The 21879-nt window shown below is 39.0% G+C and overlaps 1 protein-coding gene across 5 annotated transcripts in view; it reads right to left on the bottom strand.

Moving 5' to 3' along the window:
- The window catches only part of RNF144A (ring finger protein 144A), a 156167-nt gene that overhangs the window by 120219 nt on the left and 14069 nt on the right, over positions 1-21879 (bottom strand). For all 5 annotated transcript variants that reach the window (XR_010323543.1, XR_010323544.1, XM_064294992.1 and 2 more), the window contains exon 2: positions 929-1121. Coding sequence is in view for 2 of the 5 variants with exons in the window: in XM_064294991.1 (XP_064151061.1) it covers positions 929-995 (67 nt within the window). In the remaining 3 variants the exon portion in view is untranslated. The remainder of the gene's footprint in view (positions 1-928; positions 1122-21879) is intronic.

Below are 21879 nucleotides of genomic sequence, written 5' to 3'. Positions count from 1 at the left end.
TGACTTCCCCTCAGAAAAACCAGAGTTCTCCCAAGAGCCTATAAGGCCAGACATGGCCTGGTTCCTGCTACCCTGTGCCCCTCCTCCCCTTGCTCATTGCTCTGTGCTGGCTCCCCTTTAGCCTCCTTGGTATTCCTCAAAAACATCAAGCATGCTCAGGACTTAGGGCTTTTGCATCCACTGTTCCTTCTCACTGAAATGCTCTTGCCCCAGATATCAAATGGCCAGCTCCCCACACCTCCTTAAAGTCTATGTTCAAATGTCACTTTTGTAATGATACCTCCTTGACCACGCTGCTTAGGACTGCACCCTGCCCTCCTCCCTCTTAACGTGCTCTATTTTTTCCCCACAATATTTATGGCTTCTATCGACAGTGTTGGGTTTTAACATAACATATAATTTACCTCTTCGTACTGTCTATTGTGGTATTGCCTGTCTCTCTGTAAAGGCCCCTACCCCGACCCTCCACTTGCACCCCTACTGGAGTGTAATCTCCATGAGGGCAGAGATTTTCATGTTTTGTTCAGAGTGTGTTCTGAACGCTTACAACAGCTGAGCTGTTCTGAATGAATCAATGACTCAATCAATAAGACCCTGAAATATATTATTTTGGTCTTCTAAACCTCTTTCCTGTCTAAAAATGAAGCCAGCAATAGCCACCTCATAAGGTTGTCCTAAGCAATAAATGATGAACCATGTGGAAATTGTTGTAAAGTATAAATGATTATAATAGCATAATATAATGTGTTAAAGACTATCCTTGAAATCCGTTCAGGGGAAGCTTACGAGGTAATTACCTATATGGTACAGTTTACAAGATAAAGAAAAATACATCCAGGAGTGTAGTTTTTCCCAGCAGTGGCCTGAGAGTCCGGAAGAAGAGATAAAGGAGAGTTTTCAAGCCTTCACTTTCCAAACTCAAAGTTACCTCTGAGATATCCTGAGGGGAGGAGAGGAACCGTCTTCCTGCCAAATCCTGGTATGCTCATACACATTCAGCTGGCTCTTCCCCTCATGACTGGCTGCCCTCAGGAAGAAGTGGGAGAAGGTCTCCTGGCACCAAGGTCTCTCCAGAGCTGGGAGAACTGGGAGTGTTTCAAACTCAGCAGGAAGCCAGACACCTGGAAAATAAGAGAAGGGCATAGGAGGTTAAAGAACAGGGAGGAGGAGAACACCAAAGTCCATCACACTTACTTGGAATCATCCCCAGCACTGGTCTTTCATATCTTCAAGCCAGTGAGAGAAGTCACTGCTAGCAGTATTAGAAAACTCGTAAGATTAAACATCCGGAAAGTATCATAGTCCACTGGGGTGAAATCTGAGGTTTAGTGTGTAAACAACTGAATTCCACCAAGAAATTAGCAGAAAAATCCATCAACAGGGACACTTCCCAGATAACAAATTGTTCCTGGATCTTCTATTTTGTTTCCTCCTTCTCTATTCAGTCATTCAGCTCTGTCCCACTGGGACTTCTGCAGGGAGGGGTTTAGATCCAGAGAACAGCTTAAAAGTAAGGCAAGAAAATGTTAATTGTAATCCCCAGTGCAATGACTAAGAAAATAATTTGACAACATAAAATAAACAGCAATGAAATTTTAAAAAGTATACTAGAAAATATCTATTTAACACAAAAGAAGGCAGCATAGAAAAATAGAACATCAAAAAAGAAATGAGACACATAAGAAACAAATAGTAAAATGGCAAATATAAAATCTACTTTACCAGTAATTACACTAAATTTTCTAAATACTCAAATCAAAAGACAGATATTAGTAGAATGGATAAAAAGCTATGTGCTATTACAAGAGTCATACGTTAGATTTCAAAGCCACAAATAGGTAAAGTAAAAAGATAAAAAAAAACAATATACCATGCAAAGACCACCTGAAAAAGAGCTGAAGTGGTTATACCTATATCAGACAAAGTACATATAGGGCAAAAATTGTTATTAGGGGGAAAAAAATAAGAACAGTTTATGATAATAAAAAATTCAACTTATCAGGACAGGAAAAATTATAAACATATATGTACCTAACTATGAAGCCCTTAAATACATGAATCAAAATCCAACAGAATTGAAGGGGGAAATAGACAATTCAACAATAATAGTTGGAGATTTCAATTACTCACTTTCAGTAATGGATAGAACAAGGAAACAGAAGACCTAGACTATAAACAAACTAGATTTAACAGACAGCTATAAAAAAAAAACCACTCAACAACAGCAGACGTCATTCTTCTCCAGAGCATATGGAACAACCTCTAGGATAGGCAATATGATAGGCCATAAAATATGTCTCAATAAATTCAAAAGGTTGAAATTACGTCAAGGTTAGAGAGACTTTTACTTTCTCTTTTACCACAATGGAATGCAATTAGAAATAGATAAACTTGGAAATTCATAAATAAATGGAAATTAAACAATACACTCTTAAATAATCAATTTCTTAAGTAAGAAATCACAAGAAAAATTAGAAAATATTTTGACATGAATGGAAACAAGGATATAACATACCAAAACTTAACAGATGCAGCTAAAGCAGTGTTTAGAGGGGAATTTATAGCTGTAAATATCTATATTAAAAAAAAAAGCTTAGATTAATAATCTAAATTTCCACTCGTAGGATATAGGAAAAAAAAAAAGTAAACTAAAACCACAGCAAGCAAATGAATAAAATAATAAAGACTGGAATGGGAAAAAAATTAAATACAGAACAGAAAAAATAATAGAGAAAAACAACAAAACCAAAAATTGTTTCTTTTAAAGATCAACAAAATTGACAAACATTTAGCTAGGGTGAAAAAGGAAAACAGAGAGGGCTCAAGTTATTAAAATCAGGAATGAAAGGGGGACCATTACTACTGGTCTTACACAAATAAAAAAGATTACAGGGAATACTATGAACAGTTGTATGACAAGAAATTAGATAAATTAGATGAAATGGGCTAATTTCTTGAAAACTACACACTACCAAAACTATCTCGAAAAGAAATAAAAACTGAATATATCCATAACAAGAGATTCAATTAGTAATAAAAAAAAAAATCTTCACCCAAAGAAAAGCCCAGTGCTACATGTCCTCACAGGTGAATTTTACCAAACATGTAAAGGAGCCTTAACTTCAATCCTTCACAAAATCTTCCTAAAAGTAGAACAGGAAGAAAAACTTCCTAACTCATTTTACAAGGCCGGTATTACAAAGATATCTCAAGAAGAGAAAACTAAACTATAGACCAACATTCATTATGAATACAGATACAAGAACCCTCAACAAAATAATAATAAACAGAACCCAGCAACATATTACACACCATGACCAAGTGGAATTTATCTCAGGGATGCAAGGTTGGTTTGATATAAAATCAATCAATGCAATACACAATATTAATAGAACAGAATATAACAATCACACGATCATCACAACAGACAAGAAAAAAGCATCTGATAAAATCCAACACACTTTCACTCAAAACACTAGGAATAAAAGAAAACTTCCTTAAACTGATTAAGGCCATCTATGGAAAAAAAGAAGGGGGAAAAAAAAAACTCAGCTAACATCAAACTTAATGATGAAATACTGGATTCTCTTCTAAGGTCAGGAATGAGACAAAGATGTTCACTCTCGCCACTTCTAGTCAACACTGTACTGGAGGTTCTAGCCCCAGCAATTAGACAAAGAAAAGAAATAAAAGGCATCCAGATTATAAAGGCAAGAACAAACCTATCTCTATCCAAACATGAGAAAATCCTGTATAAAGAAAACCCTGGGAAATCCAGAAAAAAATATTAGAACTAATGAATGAGGTCAACAAGGTTACAGGATACAAGATCAGCATACAAAACTCAAGTGTATTTCTATAGACTAGCAATAAACAATCTGAAAATGAAATTAAGAAAAAATACTCGTTCCTAACAGCACCAAAAAGAATTAAAAATTTAGGAATAAAATTAACAAAAGATCTACGAGACTTGTATATTGAAAACTACCAAAAAATGTTAAAAGAAAATGAACAGGACCTAAGTAAATGAAAAGATACCTTTTGTTCATGGATTGGAAGAACTAATATTAAGATAGCAATACTGTCCAAATTGGATAGAGCAGAACTGCCTCATAGGTTTCCAAGGCTGTAAGTCTTTACGGAAGCAGACTGCCACACCTTTCTCCCACGGAGCCCCTGGTGGGTTCAAACCACTGACCTTTTGATTAGCAGCTGAGCACTTTAACTACTTTGCCACCAGGCTCCTTTCAGTAGGTAAAAGGTCTTTTCAACCAATGGTGTTATGACAACAAGAGACCCACATGCAAAAGAATGAAGCTAGATTCATGTTTCACATTAGACATAAAAATTAACTTAAAATATATCATGACCTAAACATAAGAGCTAAAACTATAGAACTCTTAGAAGAAAACACAGGAGTAAATCTTTATGACCTTAAATTAGGCAATGATTTCTTAGATATGGCAGCAAAAGCAAAAACAAGAAGAGAGAAAAATAGGTAAAACGGTGTACTGCTGGCCGCACTCACTATTAAAGGGTCAAGAGAGGAAAACCCTACGTTTATCACTAAGAGCATAAAAATCAACATGAATCTATTTCCCACGTGGAAGTGTCTGCAGGCTTCACCTTCCCACATCTTCATTCTTCATCACCAGCCAATTCCCTGGCACTTCCTCTCTCACCCTAACCAACCAGAGCTAGGTCATTCCAGATTCCATGCCAGGCCACACTGAGCCATGTCAAAATATCCTAGGCCACCTGGGGTCAGGCATCAGCCACAGGCCCAAGAGTTTGCACAACTCACTACATTTCAGACCAGCCAGCCCCCTTTTCTCTCTCTAGCCCCCTAGGACTAGGTCACAAGCTAGAAAGACTCTGTCCTTCTTCACTGACTTACTGGACAGACTTTCTCTGACCACCAGCCATCCAAAGCTGGATTTTCACGAGTTAGGACTCTGTCCTTACTACTACCTGTGCAGCCCTTCTCTAAATTAACCACCCTGAGGTAAGTCAGAATTCCACTGCCCCTCTTATGTTCATGAATTCTCTGTAAGAGCTCACAAAATTCATGGTGATTATTAGCTATAGTTAGTTACCCATTTAATATAACCAGAAAGGATACAAGCAAAAAAATGTATCAGGCAAGGTCTGAGTGAGTTCCCAGCATGAGGCCTCCACTGTCCCCAGGGATGTGCCACCCTGCCTCATGCATGGATATTCTCACCAATTCAGGAAGCTCCATGAAGAGCATGCTTCAAGGTTCAGGGTCCCTTATAAGTCATTGGGACCTCAATGTATTTGCATGACTGGAGATGTTAGGTGCCTTCAAATCGGTTCCGACTCAGAGCAACCCAATGTACAACAGAACGAAACACTGCCCAGTCCTGGGCCATGCCCACAACTGTTGTTATGCTTGAGCTCATTGTTGTAGCCACTGTGGCAACCCATCTTGTTGAGGGTCTTTCTCTTTTTCGTTGACCATGTACTTTACCAAGCATGCTGTCCTTCTCCAGAGACTGATCCCTCCTGACAACATGTCCAAAATATGTAAGATGTAGTCTCTCCATCCTTGCTTCTGAGGAGCACTCTGGTTGTACTTCTTCCAAGACAGACTTGTTCGTTTTTTTGGCAGTCCATGGTATATCCAATATTCTTTGCCAATACCACAACTCAAAGGTGTCAATTCTTCTTCTGTCTTCCTTATTCATTGTTCACTTTTGCATGTATATGATGTGATTGAAAATACCAATGGCTTGGGTCAGGTGCACCTTAGTCTTCAAGGTGACATCTTTGCTTTTTGACACTTTAAAGAGGTCTTTTGCAGCAGATTTGCCCAAAGCAATGCACCTTTTGATTTCTTGACTGCTGCTTCCATGGGTGTTGATTGTGGAACCTTAATACATGTACATAAATCAATGAATATATATGACTGACTGCATCATACCTCCCCGTCTTCCTGAAACTTGTTGCCAGAGTGGGGCCTGGGTAGCCTCTACTCATTTACACATGTTTAAGTGTTTCTAAGCTGTCTGAGAAAAACAGACACCATGATTGCTTGGGAAAAATCAAGGGCTAGATTTCCAGGAACCACAGACAAAGGCCAAACCGAGTTCTTTGTACCATACAACTGAATTTCATCAAAATTAAAAATTTTTGTGCATTAAAGGACACCATCAAGAAAGTGGAGAGACAACCCACAGAATGGGGGAAAATATTTGCAAATCACATAACTTGCTAAGAGTTTAATATTCAGAATATATAATGAAGACTTACAAATCAACAACAAGACAAATACCCCAAATAAAAAAAAAGGAGAAGGATTTAAGAGGCACTTTTTTTCCCCAAGTAAGGTATACAAAGGATAATAAGCACATGAAAAGGTGTTCAACATGATTAATTAATTAGGGACATGCAAATGAAAACCACAGAGATACCATTTCATACCCACTAGGATGGCTATAACCAAAAATACAGAAAATAAAATTGTTGGCACGGATGTGGAGAAATGTGAACCCTTATATATTGCCAGTGGCAATGTGAAATGTTTCAGCTGCTTTGGGAAACACTTGGCATTTCCTCAATGTGTTAAACATAGAGCTACCATATGGCTCAGCAGTTCCACTCCTAGGTGTATACCTAAAAGAACTGAAAACATATATCCACACAAAAACTGATACATAAGAGTTCACAGCAGCACTGTTTATAATAGCCAAAAAGTGAAAACAACCTGTCATGGATTGAATTGTGCCCCCCCAAAATTCATGTATCAATTTGGCTACGCCATGATTCCCAGTATTGTGATTGTCCACCATTGTGTCATCTGATGTGACTTTCCTATGTGTTGTAAATCCTATGTCTATGACGTTAATGAGATGAAATTAGTGGCAGTTACTTTGATGAGACTCAATCTGCATGATTATGTTGTGTTTTAAGCCAATCTCTTTTGAGATATAAAAGAGAGTAGGAAGTACAGAGATGAGGGGACTTCATACTACCACGAAAGCAACACTGGGAGCAGAACGCATCCTTTGGACCCTGGGTCTCTGTGCCTGAGAAGCTCCTAGACCAGGGGAAGATTGATGACAACGACCTTCCTCCAGGGCTGACAGAGAAAGAGGGCCTTCCCCTGGAGCTGACTCCCTAAATTTGGACTTCTAGCCTACTGGACTCTGAGAGAATAAACTCATTGAAGCCATCCACTTGTGGTATTTCTGTTATAGCAGCACTGGATAACTAAGACACAACCCAAATGCCCATCATCTGGTGAACAGGCAAACTAAAGGTAGCATATCCACACAATGGAAAATTATTTGACAATAAAAAAGAATGAAAGACTGATACAACATGGATGAACCTTGAAAATATTACACTAAGTGAAAGAAGTCAGACTCAAAGATCATACATTGTCTGAACCATTTACAGGCAATGTCCAAAATAGGAAAATCCATAGGGACAGAAAGTTAATTAGTGGTCACCAGGGGCAGGGGGCAAAGGGGAAAGAGGAGTGACTGCTAATGGGTACAGTCTTTTGGGGGGAGCGCTGAAAATGTTCCGAAATTAGGTAGCGGTGACGGTTGCGCAACTCTGTGGATATTCCAAAAACCACCGGATTGTACTCTTAAAAATGGTGAATTGTATGCTATGTGAATCATATCTCCACGAAGCTGTTATAAAAAAAGAAGAAACAAAAATATCAACTTAGGGAGACCAAAAAAGAAAAAAGGTAAAGGAAGATAACCTCAGAATTTCCCACTCTTTTCTCAAATATAGCGTTTGCTCTTGAGGAGTGTAACACCACTATCTGAACTCTGCTTACTTTTAAGGCATCTCTGGTCAGGTAGAAAAGAACAAAATCAATTCCATCTTTCTGTCTCCCCCGCCTGCTCCTGCTGGACCCTCCTGGTCTCTTCAAAGCAGAGCATCAGAGAACACCAAATGTTTAAATATGAACAGACATAAGTATGTAGATAAATCCACACATGTCTTTGGTAGATAAATTCCTTCCTTACTGCTCTTTTACTAAAATGACAAGCTTTTCTCACACACGGCAGGAGAATGTCAATTTCCTTGCAATGCTGATGACCATTCTGGTCAAGGCTAAAGTGTTCAATGCCAAAGCTTCTCCCAGCTGGTGGCCATGACACTGCCCTGCAATATCGCTTGGTCCTTGCACAGGTCATCTCTCTGTCTGTGTCATGCTGCTCCTCATTGATCCCCAACAGCATCAAGATACTCATTCCAGAAAGTACAATCCAGTTGTTTGCAAACCTATTCCCTGCCTTCACTAGGCATCAAACTTTGACCCTTCAAACAAAAATAATACGGTCTCTCTTACTACGTGTTTCTGCCAAATATCCCAGGTAAGAAAGGCCAGTGAGCAGAATTATAACCTTCAGCAGGAAAGAAAAAGCTCTCTGCTCAGCTGGTGCATTGGCAGGAGACTTTTTTAGTTGCATTATAGAAAACCAAAAAATTTATAAAAGAGAGCTTGCGTCCAGAGCTCTCTACCCAGAGGAGTGCACTTAAGCCTTGTGTGGCTCTCAGGCTCTTGGCAGGCTGCAGTGCCCCCGTCCCCACCTGTACAGCAGCCCCACTGTCTACTTCCAGCTGTACTGCCTCAGCACCCACAAACAGGCTTGAACAAAAGTGCTGCAGCGTTTCACTGGGTTGTTTTATGTTTTTAATGTCCATTATGGCAACCTCCAGCCATGCTGGATGCTTACCCAGGTATCCTTTACTGTTCTCAGTTGAGCTCTGGTTACAAAGTTGCATAGATTTGGCCTGGTCAGTCCCTACCCTTCTATCTTCCTATAAATCCCACTATTTTTAGTGCATGGTTTTGCAAACACTTGTACCTTGTTTTAGCAGAACCACGTGTATTAAATATCCATCCATTCATCCACCCTACACTGCAGTCCTACTATCTGCTGAGACACTGGGTGGAGGGAACACTAAGATCAGTAAGACTCGGTCCCTGCTCTCAAGGAGTTCAGACTGTACAGGATTTACGCCCACACAGACCCTTTGAGTGATTACAAATATATATATGTATATACACATGTATATTACTTTTTGCCACTTTGAAGACTTCTCTTTTCGGATGAATGTGCTCCTCTGGTAATTTCAATTTAAATTCATTTCAATATAATTTAATTAGTTCATTCCTTTATATGAATACAGGTATTACTTTAAACTAGGAACAAAAGGCTTAGTTGTTTGGAATAACCTAAGAAAGCCAACCTGGTGCAAAAATATCCATTAAATAAATTGTTACTTGTTTACTTCTTTCACCAGTTGCATGTATATCAATATATAAGTGAGTCCTGATAGTTAGTTGGTGTTCTCTAAGCATTCAGCTGCTAATTGAAAGGTTAGAGGTTTGAGTCCATTCAGAGGCACCTTGGAAGAAATGCCTGGTCATCTACTTCCAAAATATCAGCCACTGAAAACCCTATGGAGCACAGTTCTACTTGGACAAACATGGGGTCACTATGAGTCAGAATCAACTCGATGGCGATTAGTTAGTGAGTTAAATATAAGATTAAACCCACTGCCGTTGAGTCAGTTCAACTCATAGAGACTCTAAAGGACAGAGTAGAACTGCCCCATAGGGTTTCCAAGGAGCGGCTGGTGGATTCAAACTGCTGACCTTTTGATTAGCAGCCGAGCTCTTAACCACTGTGCCACCAGAGCTCCATGTAGAAGTACACAAATGTTAAATGTGTGGTTCATGGGTGGCAATCTGGTGATAAAAACCAAGGTGTCATCACTGTATATATGCTGTTAGCAATCATGAGACTAAATGAACTCACCTGGGCACGGGTGCCAAAGAAAAAGGTAACAAAAGAGGCCTAATTACTGAGCCTTGGGACCCTCCAATATTTAGACACAATGATTCATCAGAAGAGCATAAGGAGTGGCCAGTGAGGTAGGGATAAACCTGGAGTGCGTGGTGTGCTGGGGGCCAAGTGAGCACTGCGGAACCACTGGGCCCAGCTTGAGGGCTCACTTGCAGCTTGTGGTCACAGATAAAGTGAGACCCATCAGCAAGGCCAAGTGGAAGCAAGGAGAATATCTATTCAACCTCCACAAATATTTGAGTGATGAATACGTGACAAGCACAGATCTTGGCCCAAAGAGACATGCAGTTAGGAGTTACTGGCAAAACAGAGCGACTGCTGGAGAGCTGCATTTTACAGACGAAGAAACAGATGACCATATTTGCTCAGGACTAGATAGCTGGTAAGTGGCAACTCTGGTAAGTCAAACATAAAGCTCCTGCTCTTACCCTCTATTCCATACCGTCTTCTATGTAGATACCTTATGATATGTCTCTGCAGTATCTTAAAACAACTGGAGGAAGACGGGTCATTCATTAAATAGCTTTGGGACAATTAGCTATACGTGGTGGGGGGGAAGGGGAGAATAAGCTAGTTTCCTAACCACACCTAAAGTAAAACTACACTACTAGGTAATAGCATGAATAAATTCTTTATAACCCAAGAAAGAAAAAGGCCTTTCAAAGAAGACCTCACAAATAAAGAAGTCAAAAGGAAAACAATCTAACTATACACATTTTGTATTTCTATATGGAAACAAATACCCTAAGCAAGCAAAAGGTGAATTGAAAATGAGGAACAATTACTTTTACCACATGTAATAAAGAATGACGATCCCGAATTTAGGAGAACCCGGGTGGTGCACATGATTTTTTGACTACTAGCCAAAAGGTTGGCAGTTCGAACCCACCCATCTGCTTCTGAAAGGTCACAGCCTTGAAAACCCTATGAAGCATTCTGCTCTGCACACATGGGATCTCCATGAGTTGGAATCGACTAGGGGGCAATTAAAAACAACCCCTGATTTACTTTGGAAAAAAATCAATAAAAAACACCTCCATGGAAAAACAGGCCCATTATGTCAACAAATAGTTGACAAAAAGAGACATGCTAATGGCTAATAAACATTCATAAAGATGCTGAATCTCACACATAACTAAAGAAATGAGATTAAAAGGTACCATATTTTACCAATCAGATCAGCCATGATTAAAAATGTTAACACCAAATACTGATGAGTACAGCGCAGTAGGAACTGCCACTTGATTTTGTTGTTGTTTTTGTGTAACAGTGGGTGGCATTTTGGAAGGTGATTTGGAAACAGAACAAAAAAAAAAATGGACATACCTTTGATCCAAACATATCAATTCAGATTATTTGCTCTATAGATATACTTGCAAAAATCTTTCAAGTATGTGGGAAAAAAAATGTCTTTGGTGGCGTTCTTTGTAAGAGCAAAAACAGGAAAGTAACCTATATGTCCACCAACAGGGAACATGTGGAATAAATTATATGGTACATCCATACAAGTGATAAATGAGACTGACCGGCATGTTTCGGTATGGAAAGATATCTAAAATATGTTAGTAAATGAAAAGAGGAAGAAGGAGACCCAGGAATTGGAGAAGGAAATAGTCTACAGGCCTCATCACTTCCCTTGTCATGAGACCTGAAAAAATGGATAGTGCCTGACTACCATTACTGAATGTTTTGACGAGGGACCTAACGGATCTTGATCAAAAGAGTAAAATTGCAGAACAGAACCTCAAATTCTTACTGGAAACCAGACTTACTGGATACATTGAGGCTGGAGGAATCCCAGAATCTATTGTCTGGAAACAAACTTTAAATCTTGAACTGAAACTATTCCGTGGAGTCATCTTTACACTAAACAACAGTTTAGCTCAATAAATAACGTTTCCCTTGAGTATTGCACCCTTTTAAATAATCACCAATATGAGATCAAAATGACAACAGTAGCTGTAAAGCACAGATGAGAGCATACGTAAACAGTGGTAGAACAATATGGGCAGAGATGGTGAGGATGGTAAAGTATGTAACCGCTGTCAATGAACTGTCCATGTAAAGGCTGTTGAATGGATGTATGTTTTGTTGTGTATATTTTTGGCAAATATTAAAAAAGACATATTGGTAAATGAAAAAATAAAACAATTTGTATACTATGATCCCATTGTGAACACAGATTTAAGTTATACACTCAAACACATGCAATTTTTCTAGAAGGAAATCAAAAACACCTGTTAATAGTTACTTTCGGCTAAAAGGGATTTTATTTTTTCGTTTTATTCCTTTTAGAACACTTTTTTTAACTCTCTGCATTTATAATTTTTAAATTTTTAAAGCATAAAGATTTTTGATGTAGTCGATCTAATCCATGAGATACCTATGACACAGTGTGACAAAATAATTCTTTCATACTGTCTCAAAAAATCATATGTCATAGGTATGATTTATTGCAAATTCTGAATCAAAATCCTACAAGAAGGCTCCATTCCTTTGCATTTCAGGCTCCCTGAAAGCAAATCATTAATACCAGGCCTGCTCTGATGGTCCACATAGGCCCTAGCATCAGTGAAGTTCCATCCATTGTCCCCTCCCTCCTCTCCATAATGGTGGGCATTGTAGACTCTGTACCAATTGGTTATCAACTGCAAATTACTACTCAAAAGGAGAGAAATGCCCACTTACCTACAATCCCTTGCACACATGTACACAAAAGAGCTCCAAAGGCAATCCCTCTACCTCACCCCCAATCTCTCAATTTTCAAGTCTAGAATAGTTGTAAGCTGCTGCTGAATTTGCAAATTCACATTTTGAAAAGCACCATAGCTCTACGGATTTAAGCTGACGCAGCCAACTCTAAGTGGAGGTTTTCACACGCATGACTTGTTTGAGTTGGATATAAATAGAGGTCTTGTCCAGCTTCAATAAAGCACATTCTGTTTATGCGCGTTGTATACTAACAGTCTTGTACACAGGGAAACAGAGGGCCACACAGTCATCCCTTCAGAGTGGCCCTGCAGTCAGTTATTGCACATTTCTCGGCTCTGGAGAAGAAGCAAAGCAAACGAGTTCCTCAGCAGGGGATATATCTGTCAAATTATAGCTATGGAACAAACTCGTTGGCTCAGTAGCTATCAATTAATTTTTTTTTTTTTTTTAAGTTCTCTTGCTGCAATAACAGCATTTGGCTAGTTCCAACATCATTCCTAATTCTAAGAAAAATCACTTCTAAAATGAGGCTGGTTCTTAGGCTTAAACCTGCTACAAAGAACCAATTGATTTAGCTGAAGGGATACTGAATTGGGAATAAAAGAAGAACCTTGTTAGGGGAGAGGCAAAATCGTTACCACAGGAAACAAACAGTTTATTTAGAACGCTGAGATGAAACACACACCAACTTAAAAGAACTTAGAAAATATTTCCTTTGACTATGTACTTTTGAAAAGGAATAAGGTAGCTTTATATGTGCTGAGAAATAAATGCTTCAAAATTAAGTGGAAAAACAAGCACTATGCTGTATATGCGGTACTCATCATTTTTCCATGTCAAAAATGAGGGGAGAAGGAGCAGGCAGTGGAAGGATATTGAAGAACTTGGTAGTGGCAGATGCCACCAGTCAGGAACACTGAAGGTCTGTGGCAAGAGGAATGACTATTTTACATTATAAAGGCTTTTGTATTGTTAGATTTTTAAATTTTTAATGTACTACATTTAAAATTATTTGAATGCCTAATATCTGTAAACCAATTACATCATGACCATACCTGATACAAAGATGGAACTATGAATACTATGACTATGCAGGCAATTATTTTCTGCATCTGGAAAAATGTTTGTCATCAGTCAACTGAAAATTTTGAATACCCAACCCATGCAGAATATCTTACGAAGTACCATAAGTAATTTAGAAGAAACAAAATATTAGATTCAAAGCTGGAAAGGAATATATAGCACATTAAGTTTTACTTATAGGTTAGAAAGTTTAGGCCCAGAATCATAAAGCTGCCCAGCACCATACTGCTAGTTCTGAGATCCCTGTCTCAATCCATGCCCTCTCCATTGCCATGGTCAATGCCTTCACGTAGCTAAAAAAAAGTGAGAAAGAGGCAAAATAACACATGTGGGCACAACCATTGTGAGAGTTTCAGCTCCAGCATGTGAAGAGTTTGGAAGTCATCACTCTCATCCTTAAGAAAAGGCCTGACAAACTAAAAATCAATGACTTCTTGGACACATGAAAGAACTGGGGTTGCAGGGCAAACTTCCACCCACAAATTTGGAGTGACAGGAGAATCAATTCAGAGTGTCACAGCCAAGACCTACTTACCATGAGGAGAATCTACTGAACCCTTAAGTGGTAGGAACACTTGGATGGCAATTTTGATGAATTGCTAGAAACTGAATGTGAACCAGCTTGACAGTGAGAAACTCCTGGGGGTCATAGTCTCAGCAGGGGACTCCATATTTTCATAGCTTTTTTTTTTTTTCCCCTCTAGGAACCTCACCAAGCTTTTCCAATAAATAAAGAGCCAAGAAAAATTCCCCCCTGGCTCTGATAGGGAGAAAGGAAGAGGAACCATTTTGAAATAGTCCCAGAACCTTCTACATATCAAAGGCCTATTCTGCAAGGGAAATGAACTTACCAGAGCCTTATCCTGCCTAAAGGAAGGGCAATCATTTAACTCCAGCAGCCTCTAGCCTTCCTGTCTCACTTAAGATAAGTGGTAAAACAGCTAAGAGACATTCGTGAATGTCAAAGCCCAGGGAAACAGGCCCAGTAAAATATTGAAATTTAATCAGATGATTATATAATGCTTCCCTCCCCCACACCTTACCACCACACCAACAGGACTCCAGTATAAAACTAATGGACTAGAGCTACAAGAGCTGCAAGGCACCAATACCAGCTGAGGAGGAGTGCTTAGGGAAGCCTGGAGACAACAGGGAGACAAAAACAAAGGCACTACAGGAAAGGGAAGCCATTGGCACTGATAGCTACAACAAGCCTTAAACACAGCCAGCTCACAGGCAGATTAATATAAAGCCTAACACTAAAGGGTTATTTACCTCACTTCCTGTTACCAAATGCATCATTTCCAGCCATCAATAAAAAATTGATAAATAAAGGTAATACTAAAGACTGGAGCCCTGGTGGCACAGTGGTTAAGAGCTCTGCTGCTAAGTAAATGGTGTGCAGTTTGAATCCACCGGCTGATCCTTGGAAACCCTCTGGGGCAGTTCCACTCCTTCAGAATTGTTTTTGGGTGGACTCAAACCGCCAACCTTTTGGTTTAGCAGCTAGGCACTTAACCATTAACAACATCCAGGGACTCTGTATTTTTTATATACTGGGTTAAATAAAATGACAGTGGAGTGACACATATTAAAAAAAAAAAACAACTCAAATTCCATATCCAGCAAAATGACCTTTACAAGTGAAGGAGAAATACTTTTTCAGACAAAGAAAAACAGGGAATTCATCACAAGAAATGTTTATAAAAAAAGTTAAAAAGTTTTTCAGGGAGAAGAAAAATGATATTGGTCAGAAACTTTGATCTATATAAAGGAGAGTGCCACAGAAAGAATAAATGATGTCAAAATAAAATCTTTTTTTTTTTTATTGTGGGACAAATACACGTAACCAAACCTGTGCCATTTCAACATTTTTTGCATGTAAAATTCCGTGACATTATGTTCACCGTGTTGTGTGATGATCACCACTGTCTCCAATTTTTTCCATCGCCCTTAATAGAAACTCTGTCCCCTAAGCTATGACTCCTTCTTTCCTCTTCCCACCTGCCCCTAGCCACCTGATCAACTTTGATCTCTATACATTTGCTAATTATAGGTATTTCATATCAGTGGGATCATAAAATATTTGTCCTTTTAAGACTGACTTATTTCACTCAGCATGTTTTAAAGGTTTATCCATGTTGGATACATAAAAGAGCTAAAAGCAGGAACACAGACATTTGAACACCAATGTTCATTACAGCATTATTCACAATAACCAAAAGGTGGAGACCACCTAAATGTCCATCAACAGATGAATGGATAAACAAAATGTGGCACATGCATACAATGGAATATTATATAGTCATGGAGAGAAATGAAGTCTTAATATATTTCTCTTATTCTTAATTGACCTAAAAGATAAGTATTTGTTTAAAGTAATCACGGTAACAATGTATTAGGATATGGATAAGTGAGATGAATAATGGCAGTGTCACAAGGGACAGGAGGGAGGAATTGAGAATACTCTGTTATAAGGCACCTGTACCACACAAGTGGTATAGTATTATTTGAAGAAAAACTTAGATTACCTAAGCGTGCATTTTATAAACTCTGGGGAAACCACTAAATTTTTTTTAAAACATAGTTTATATTCTGATAAAGAAGTTAAACGGAATCATATAAAATATTCAATTACCAAAAGCAGCAGGAAAAAAGGCAGGTAGGGAGTAACAAAGATAGAACTCTAATATATATATAACTATAATCCAACTGTATCAACCATCACTTTAAAAGTAAATAATCTAAATATGTGACTTAAAAGACAAAGATTTTCAGAATCGATAAAAAAGCCAAACTCTGCCCATCAATGGATGAATGGATAAACAAATTATGGTATATTCGCATAACGGAATACTACGCAATGATAAAGAACAATGATGAATCCCCGAAACATCTCAAAACATGGATGATTCTGGCAGGAATTATGCTGAGTGAAACTAGTCAGTTGCAGAAGGATAAATATTGTATGAGACCACTAGTATAAGCACTCGAGAAAAGGTTTAAATACAGAAAAAAACCTTCTTTGATGGTTACGAACTTGGAAAGGGAGGGAGAGGGGAGTTTACTTATTAGGTAGCAGACGAGTTATTTTAGGTGAAGGGAAGGACAACACACAATACAGGGGAAGTCAGCACCACTAGACTAAACCAAAAGCTAAGAAGTTTCCTGAACACAACTAAACACTTCGAGGAACAGTGTAGCAGGGGCAGGGGTCTGGGGGTCATGGTTTCAGGGGACATCTAGTTCAACTGGCATAACAAAGTTTATTAAGAAAATGTTATGCATCCCACTTTGATGAGTGGCATCCGGGGTATTAAAAGCTAGCAAGTGGCCATCTAAGATGCATCAATTGGTCCCAACCCACCTAGAACAAAGGAGAATGAAGACTACCAAGGACACAAGGAAAATATTAAGCCCAAGAGACCAAAGGGGTCGCATAAACCAGAGACTCCATCAGCCTGAGAACAGAAGAACTAGATGGTGCCCAGCTACCACCAATGACCACCCTGACAGGGAAGGCAACAGAGAGTCCCTGACGGAGCAGGAGAAAAGTGGGGCACAGAACTCACATTCTAGTAAAAGGACTAGACTTAATGGTCTAAGACTGGAGAAACCCCAGAAAACATGGCCCCTGGACTCTCCATTAACCTAGAACTGAGACCATTCCCGAAGCCAACTCTTCAGACAAAGAATAGGCTGGACTATAAGACATAAAATTACACAAGAGACTAAATGGGCAGCTCCTGTTCGGAGGTGAGGTGAGAAGGCCGAAAGGGATGGGAGCCGGTTAGATGGACACAGGAAATCCAGGTTGGAAGGAGGAGTGTGCTGTCACATTATAGGGAGAGCAACTAGGGTCACATAACAATGTGTGTCTAAATTTTTGTATGAGAAACCATCTTGAGCTGTAAACTTTCACTTAAGCATACTTTAAAAAAAAAAAAGCAAAACTCAACTATGTGTTGTCTACAAGAAATCCACTCTAAATACAAATACTCAGGTAGGTTAAAAGTAAAGAGAAGGCGAAAAACAATAAAATATAATACTCTGACAATAATAAAAAGAAAGCTGGAGTAGCTGTTTTAATTTGTCACTCATTTCTCTTCAAGTCCACTGCAGCAAAATGTCCACTTAAGATATAGGTTTTTATTTGCTGTATATGAAATAATAAAATTTATGGGTATGTTTCATGGAGGATAGAATTTACAAATGAAGGTTTGTTTTTTTTTTAACTAAATCATTTATTTCATTATAAAAGGACATATGTTGTTGCTCTGAGCTGCTGTTAGCTGCCTTCAACTCATGGTCCCCCTCGCACAAAGAAACCACAGGTTGCCCAGTCCTGTGCCATACCCAGTGATCGGGTGCTGATTGGGCGGCGTTGACCCTTAGGGTTTCCGCTGTCTGATTTTCAGAAACAGATTTCCCTCCTTTTCTTCCTACTCTGTACTAGTCTGAAAGTTCTGCTGAAACCTGTTCGGTATCATAGCAACATGCAAGCCTCCACTTACAGGTCTAAGGGAGGCGTCTGTGCATGAGGTACGTCGGCTGGAAATCCAACCCAGGTCTCCTGCATGGAAGAGGAGAATTCTACCACTGAACCACCAGAACCACCACTAAAAAAAAAACACTACCTCCTCCTAAATGACATATAACCACCATTAAAAAATAAATAAAATAACATAAAATTGTCATAATTCTTGAGTTGTTATTTTTTTTCTGAGGCACATTTCCCTGTTTGTAGGTCACACTGTCCGTGTATTTTCTCTTATAATTATTTTTACTTAAGAATATATTATAAACATTTTCCCATGCCTATAATCTCCAAAAATCTTATCTAATTAGAGCATGATATTTACTTAAATATATTTAGATATTTTCCATTTGGGGGTATTATTTAAAAATAAAACACTCAGAGAAGCATTTGTGTACAAAGGGTTTATTTTTCTCTACATTTAGTAGCATTTCCTTGAGCTGGATTCCCAAAGAGCAACTGTCTAAAATAATCATGCAGTTGCAAAAAAAAAAAAAAAAATCCTTTATCCTTAAGCCATCCCTTCCCACAGCAGGTCAGGCCTAGAAATTTATTTTTCCTGCTGAGCCAACAAGATTTGTATTTACAGGCTTCCTGCTCTGGCAACTGCTCAACACTTCATCATACAAAGAGACTGTTCCTTTTAGCTAATTTCTCTTAGAAAAATGTTTAAAAGAAATAATAATATCACGTTTACCAAGAAAAACTTTCCTAACTGTCCAAGATATTTGTTTTCAGGTCATGTTAGCTAGATTGTAACTAGACTGATTTCTAGATAACCAGCGTGTGGAAGACACACACAGAGTCAACATAAGACAAGAGTCACACAAAATTTAAACTATACTCACACTAACTACTTCTGTAGATCCGGATGATTATTTTTATTAGCAGCTCAGGTGAGGGTTTTTGCTATTTGGGGTCAGTTTATAGACACAAGTGGTTTGAAAATGTACCTTAAGTTGGTGTTTCAGGAAAAATAAACAAATAAACCTTCAGGCAGGATGTTTAAAAAAAAAAGTGCTGAGTTTAGTGAAACGTTTAGCACACTGAGAAGGGAAGGCGGGATATATGGGGAAGCTCTCTACTTCTACACAATTTTCTGTAAACCTAACATGGCTCTAAAAAAAATAAAGTGTATTAAAAAAAAAAAGTTTAGCGCACTGACATTAAGTCTACCTGGTCTTTTGCTGAGAATTCAGAAACAAGTAAGACACAAATTCCCTTTCTTCCAAGAGCCCCTTGCCACAACTTCATTCTATGTGTTACAAATAAATGTCAAAGTCCCAGTCTGACCTGTCATGTCAAGGCGGGTTGGAAAGAGAACAAAAGAATGGGAGCTCCACCTCATATCACGGCAAACAGGATCTCAGATTAAATATGACCTCGAAATCACCATGAGCTGAGTTCCAGTTGACTGACAGTTGTATTTTGTTGACATTACCTGATGTATGTATGTATCAGCATCAATTCTGAAGGTGTTTTTGTTGTTGTTTGCTTGCTTTTTCAATTCCTGATAGCTAATACTTGTTTTCATGTTCTGAAAATACTCAGTTTTGCAAACCTCATAGGCCCTTGGTACCATCCCTGAAGTATTCAACAAGTAAAAAGACCCTGATTTAATTTCATGTCATCCACAAAACGCCAGGGAAGCTCAGGGAAACTGACCAAGCCTACAGGAGCCATGCAGAGCTCCCTGGAAATGGCAAGAAGAGGGCATTACAGTCTGCGCCAGTATTTGATACTTCGAGAAGGCACCATACTGTGTCAGGAAAACCTGAGGGAAGGCTGAGATGCAGGAAAAAGCAGAGGATGTGAGCACGGGGATAGACTGGAATGTGCAGAATCATGAGAGTAAGTCAGGTAAAAGCAGGAATTACTGCCAGCCATGGAAAACAGGCTGGATAATGAAACAGGCCAGTCAAAGCCACACATGTCCACAATGCAGTAGAAAATTCTCGGGCAGCTATAAAAATGCTCCAAGCAAGGATGCAAACAAGGAAAGCAGTGTTGCCAGAACTGAGGTTAGGAGCACCACAGAGTTGAGTCTAGAGAGGAAGCATATTCGGGTGAGGGAGCTGGCTAGCCAGTGGGCAACATAATTTGGTATTCTGAGACTGAGCAGAGGTTGACATAGGCCAGGGTGCACATGGTAGGATTTAGAGAGGAAGCAGGTATAGGAGAGATTTCTCTCAAGAAATCTTCACTGGGCATCTAATATGTGTCATATATGGTGGATAGCATTGGACTTGATCCTTGAAGGTAGGGAGAATGCCGATGTTTAAGGACAAATGCTGGTAGCTCTGTGTGAGATTCAATGGAAAAATGGCTTCAAGGTAGACTCAAAGGAAAAACTACAAGGACCTGTGGCAATTAATCCCCTATGGAGATTAAAGTAAAAGTAGATTTCTGTGAACAAGAAGTTCTGTAAGAAAAAATGTTAAGCTCATCTAACCCAAGCCCTTCGTTTTACACATTAAAAGAAAAAAAAAAAAGTCCAAGACCTTGAGAACCTGAATTTGAATAATACAGGCTGCAGAGAAGAGGGGTGCCCAAATCAGCATAAGTTGAGCAGGGAATTTGAAACAACCACAACTAAACAAAAAATGTGTCTAGAAATAGTGCAGATACAGCACAAACCAGGGGCCAGGGATGCCTCTATAGGGCCCCATCTATACTGGTTATCTTGGGTCCCAAGGCAGGCAAGCTCGCTAGAGGAAGATTAGACCTGCTGCCGTTGAGTCAACTCCAACTCACAGCGACCCTATAGGACAGAGGAGAACTGCCCCTTAGCGTTGTCCAAGGAGCAGCTGGTGGATTCGAACTGGTGACCTTTTGGTTAGCAGCTGAGTTAACCACTGTGCCACCAGGGCTCCAGAGGAGAATAGAAGTGGTCAAAAGACCTGTTAACTTCCAAGAAAATAGTTCTCCAAATGCCTCTGGATAGGCAATAGAGCAGTTCAAAGAAATACAGTGCAAACCACATATGCAATTTTAAATGTTGTTGTAGCCACATTCAAAATAAGTAAAAAAAAAAAAAAAGATGAAGTTAATTTTAATACATTTTATCTAACTCAATATACAAAATACAGGAAATCCTAGTGGCGTACTGGTTAAGAGCTACGGCTGCTAACCGAAAGGCTGGCAGTTCGAATCCCCCAAGTGCTCCTTGGCAACCCTATGGGGCAGTTCTACTCTGTCCTATACGGTCGCTATGAGTCAAAATTGACTCAACGGCAGTGCGTTGGGTTTGGTTTTGGTTATACAGAATATGGGGTCCCTAAAAAAAATTTTTTTTTTTTTTTTTTTTTAGATGATGTACACAGTTAAGTGCGTAGATGCTAAAACAAAAGGTTGGTGGTTTGAGTCTACCCAGAAACAATTCTGAAGCGGGTCTGGCGATCTGCTTCTGAAAAATCAGCCATTCAAAAGCCTATGGAGCACGGTTCTACTCTGACACACATGGGGTCCCTGTGAGTCAGAATCAATCCACTGGCCTGCAACTGATGAATACTAAATATCATTTCACTGAAATGGTCATTGAAATCATTTAACACACAATCAGTACAAAGGAATTATTAATGAGATATTTTACATTCTGTTTTTCATACTAGATCTTCGACATCCAGTGTGTTTTCTACACTTACAACCAGTATCAACTCGTATTGGCCACATTTCAAACTCTCATAG

Source organism: Loxodonta africana, chromosome 12 (genome assembly GCF_030014295.1).
Source record: "Loxodonta africana isolate mLoxAfr1 chromosome 12, mLoxAfr1.hap2, whole genome shotgun sequence".
In the NCBI taxonomy this organism is placed as follows: domain Eukaryota; kingdom Metazoa; phylum Chordata; class Mammalia; order Proboscidea; family Elephantidae; genus Loxodonta; species Loxodonta africana.
This window is presented reverse-complemented; position numbering and strand designations above follow the sequence as displayed.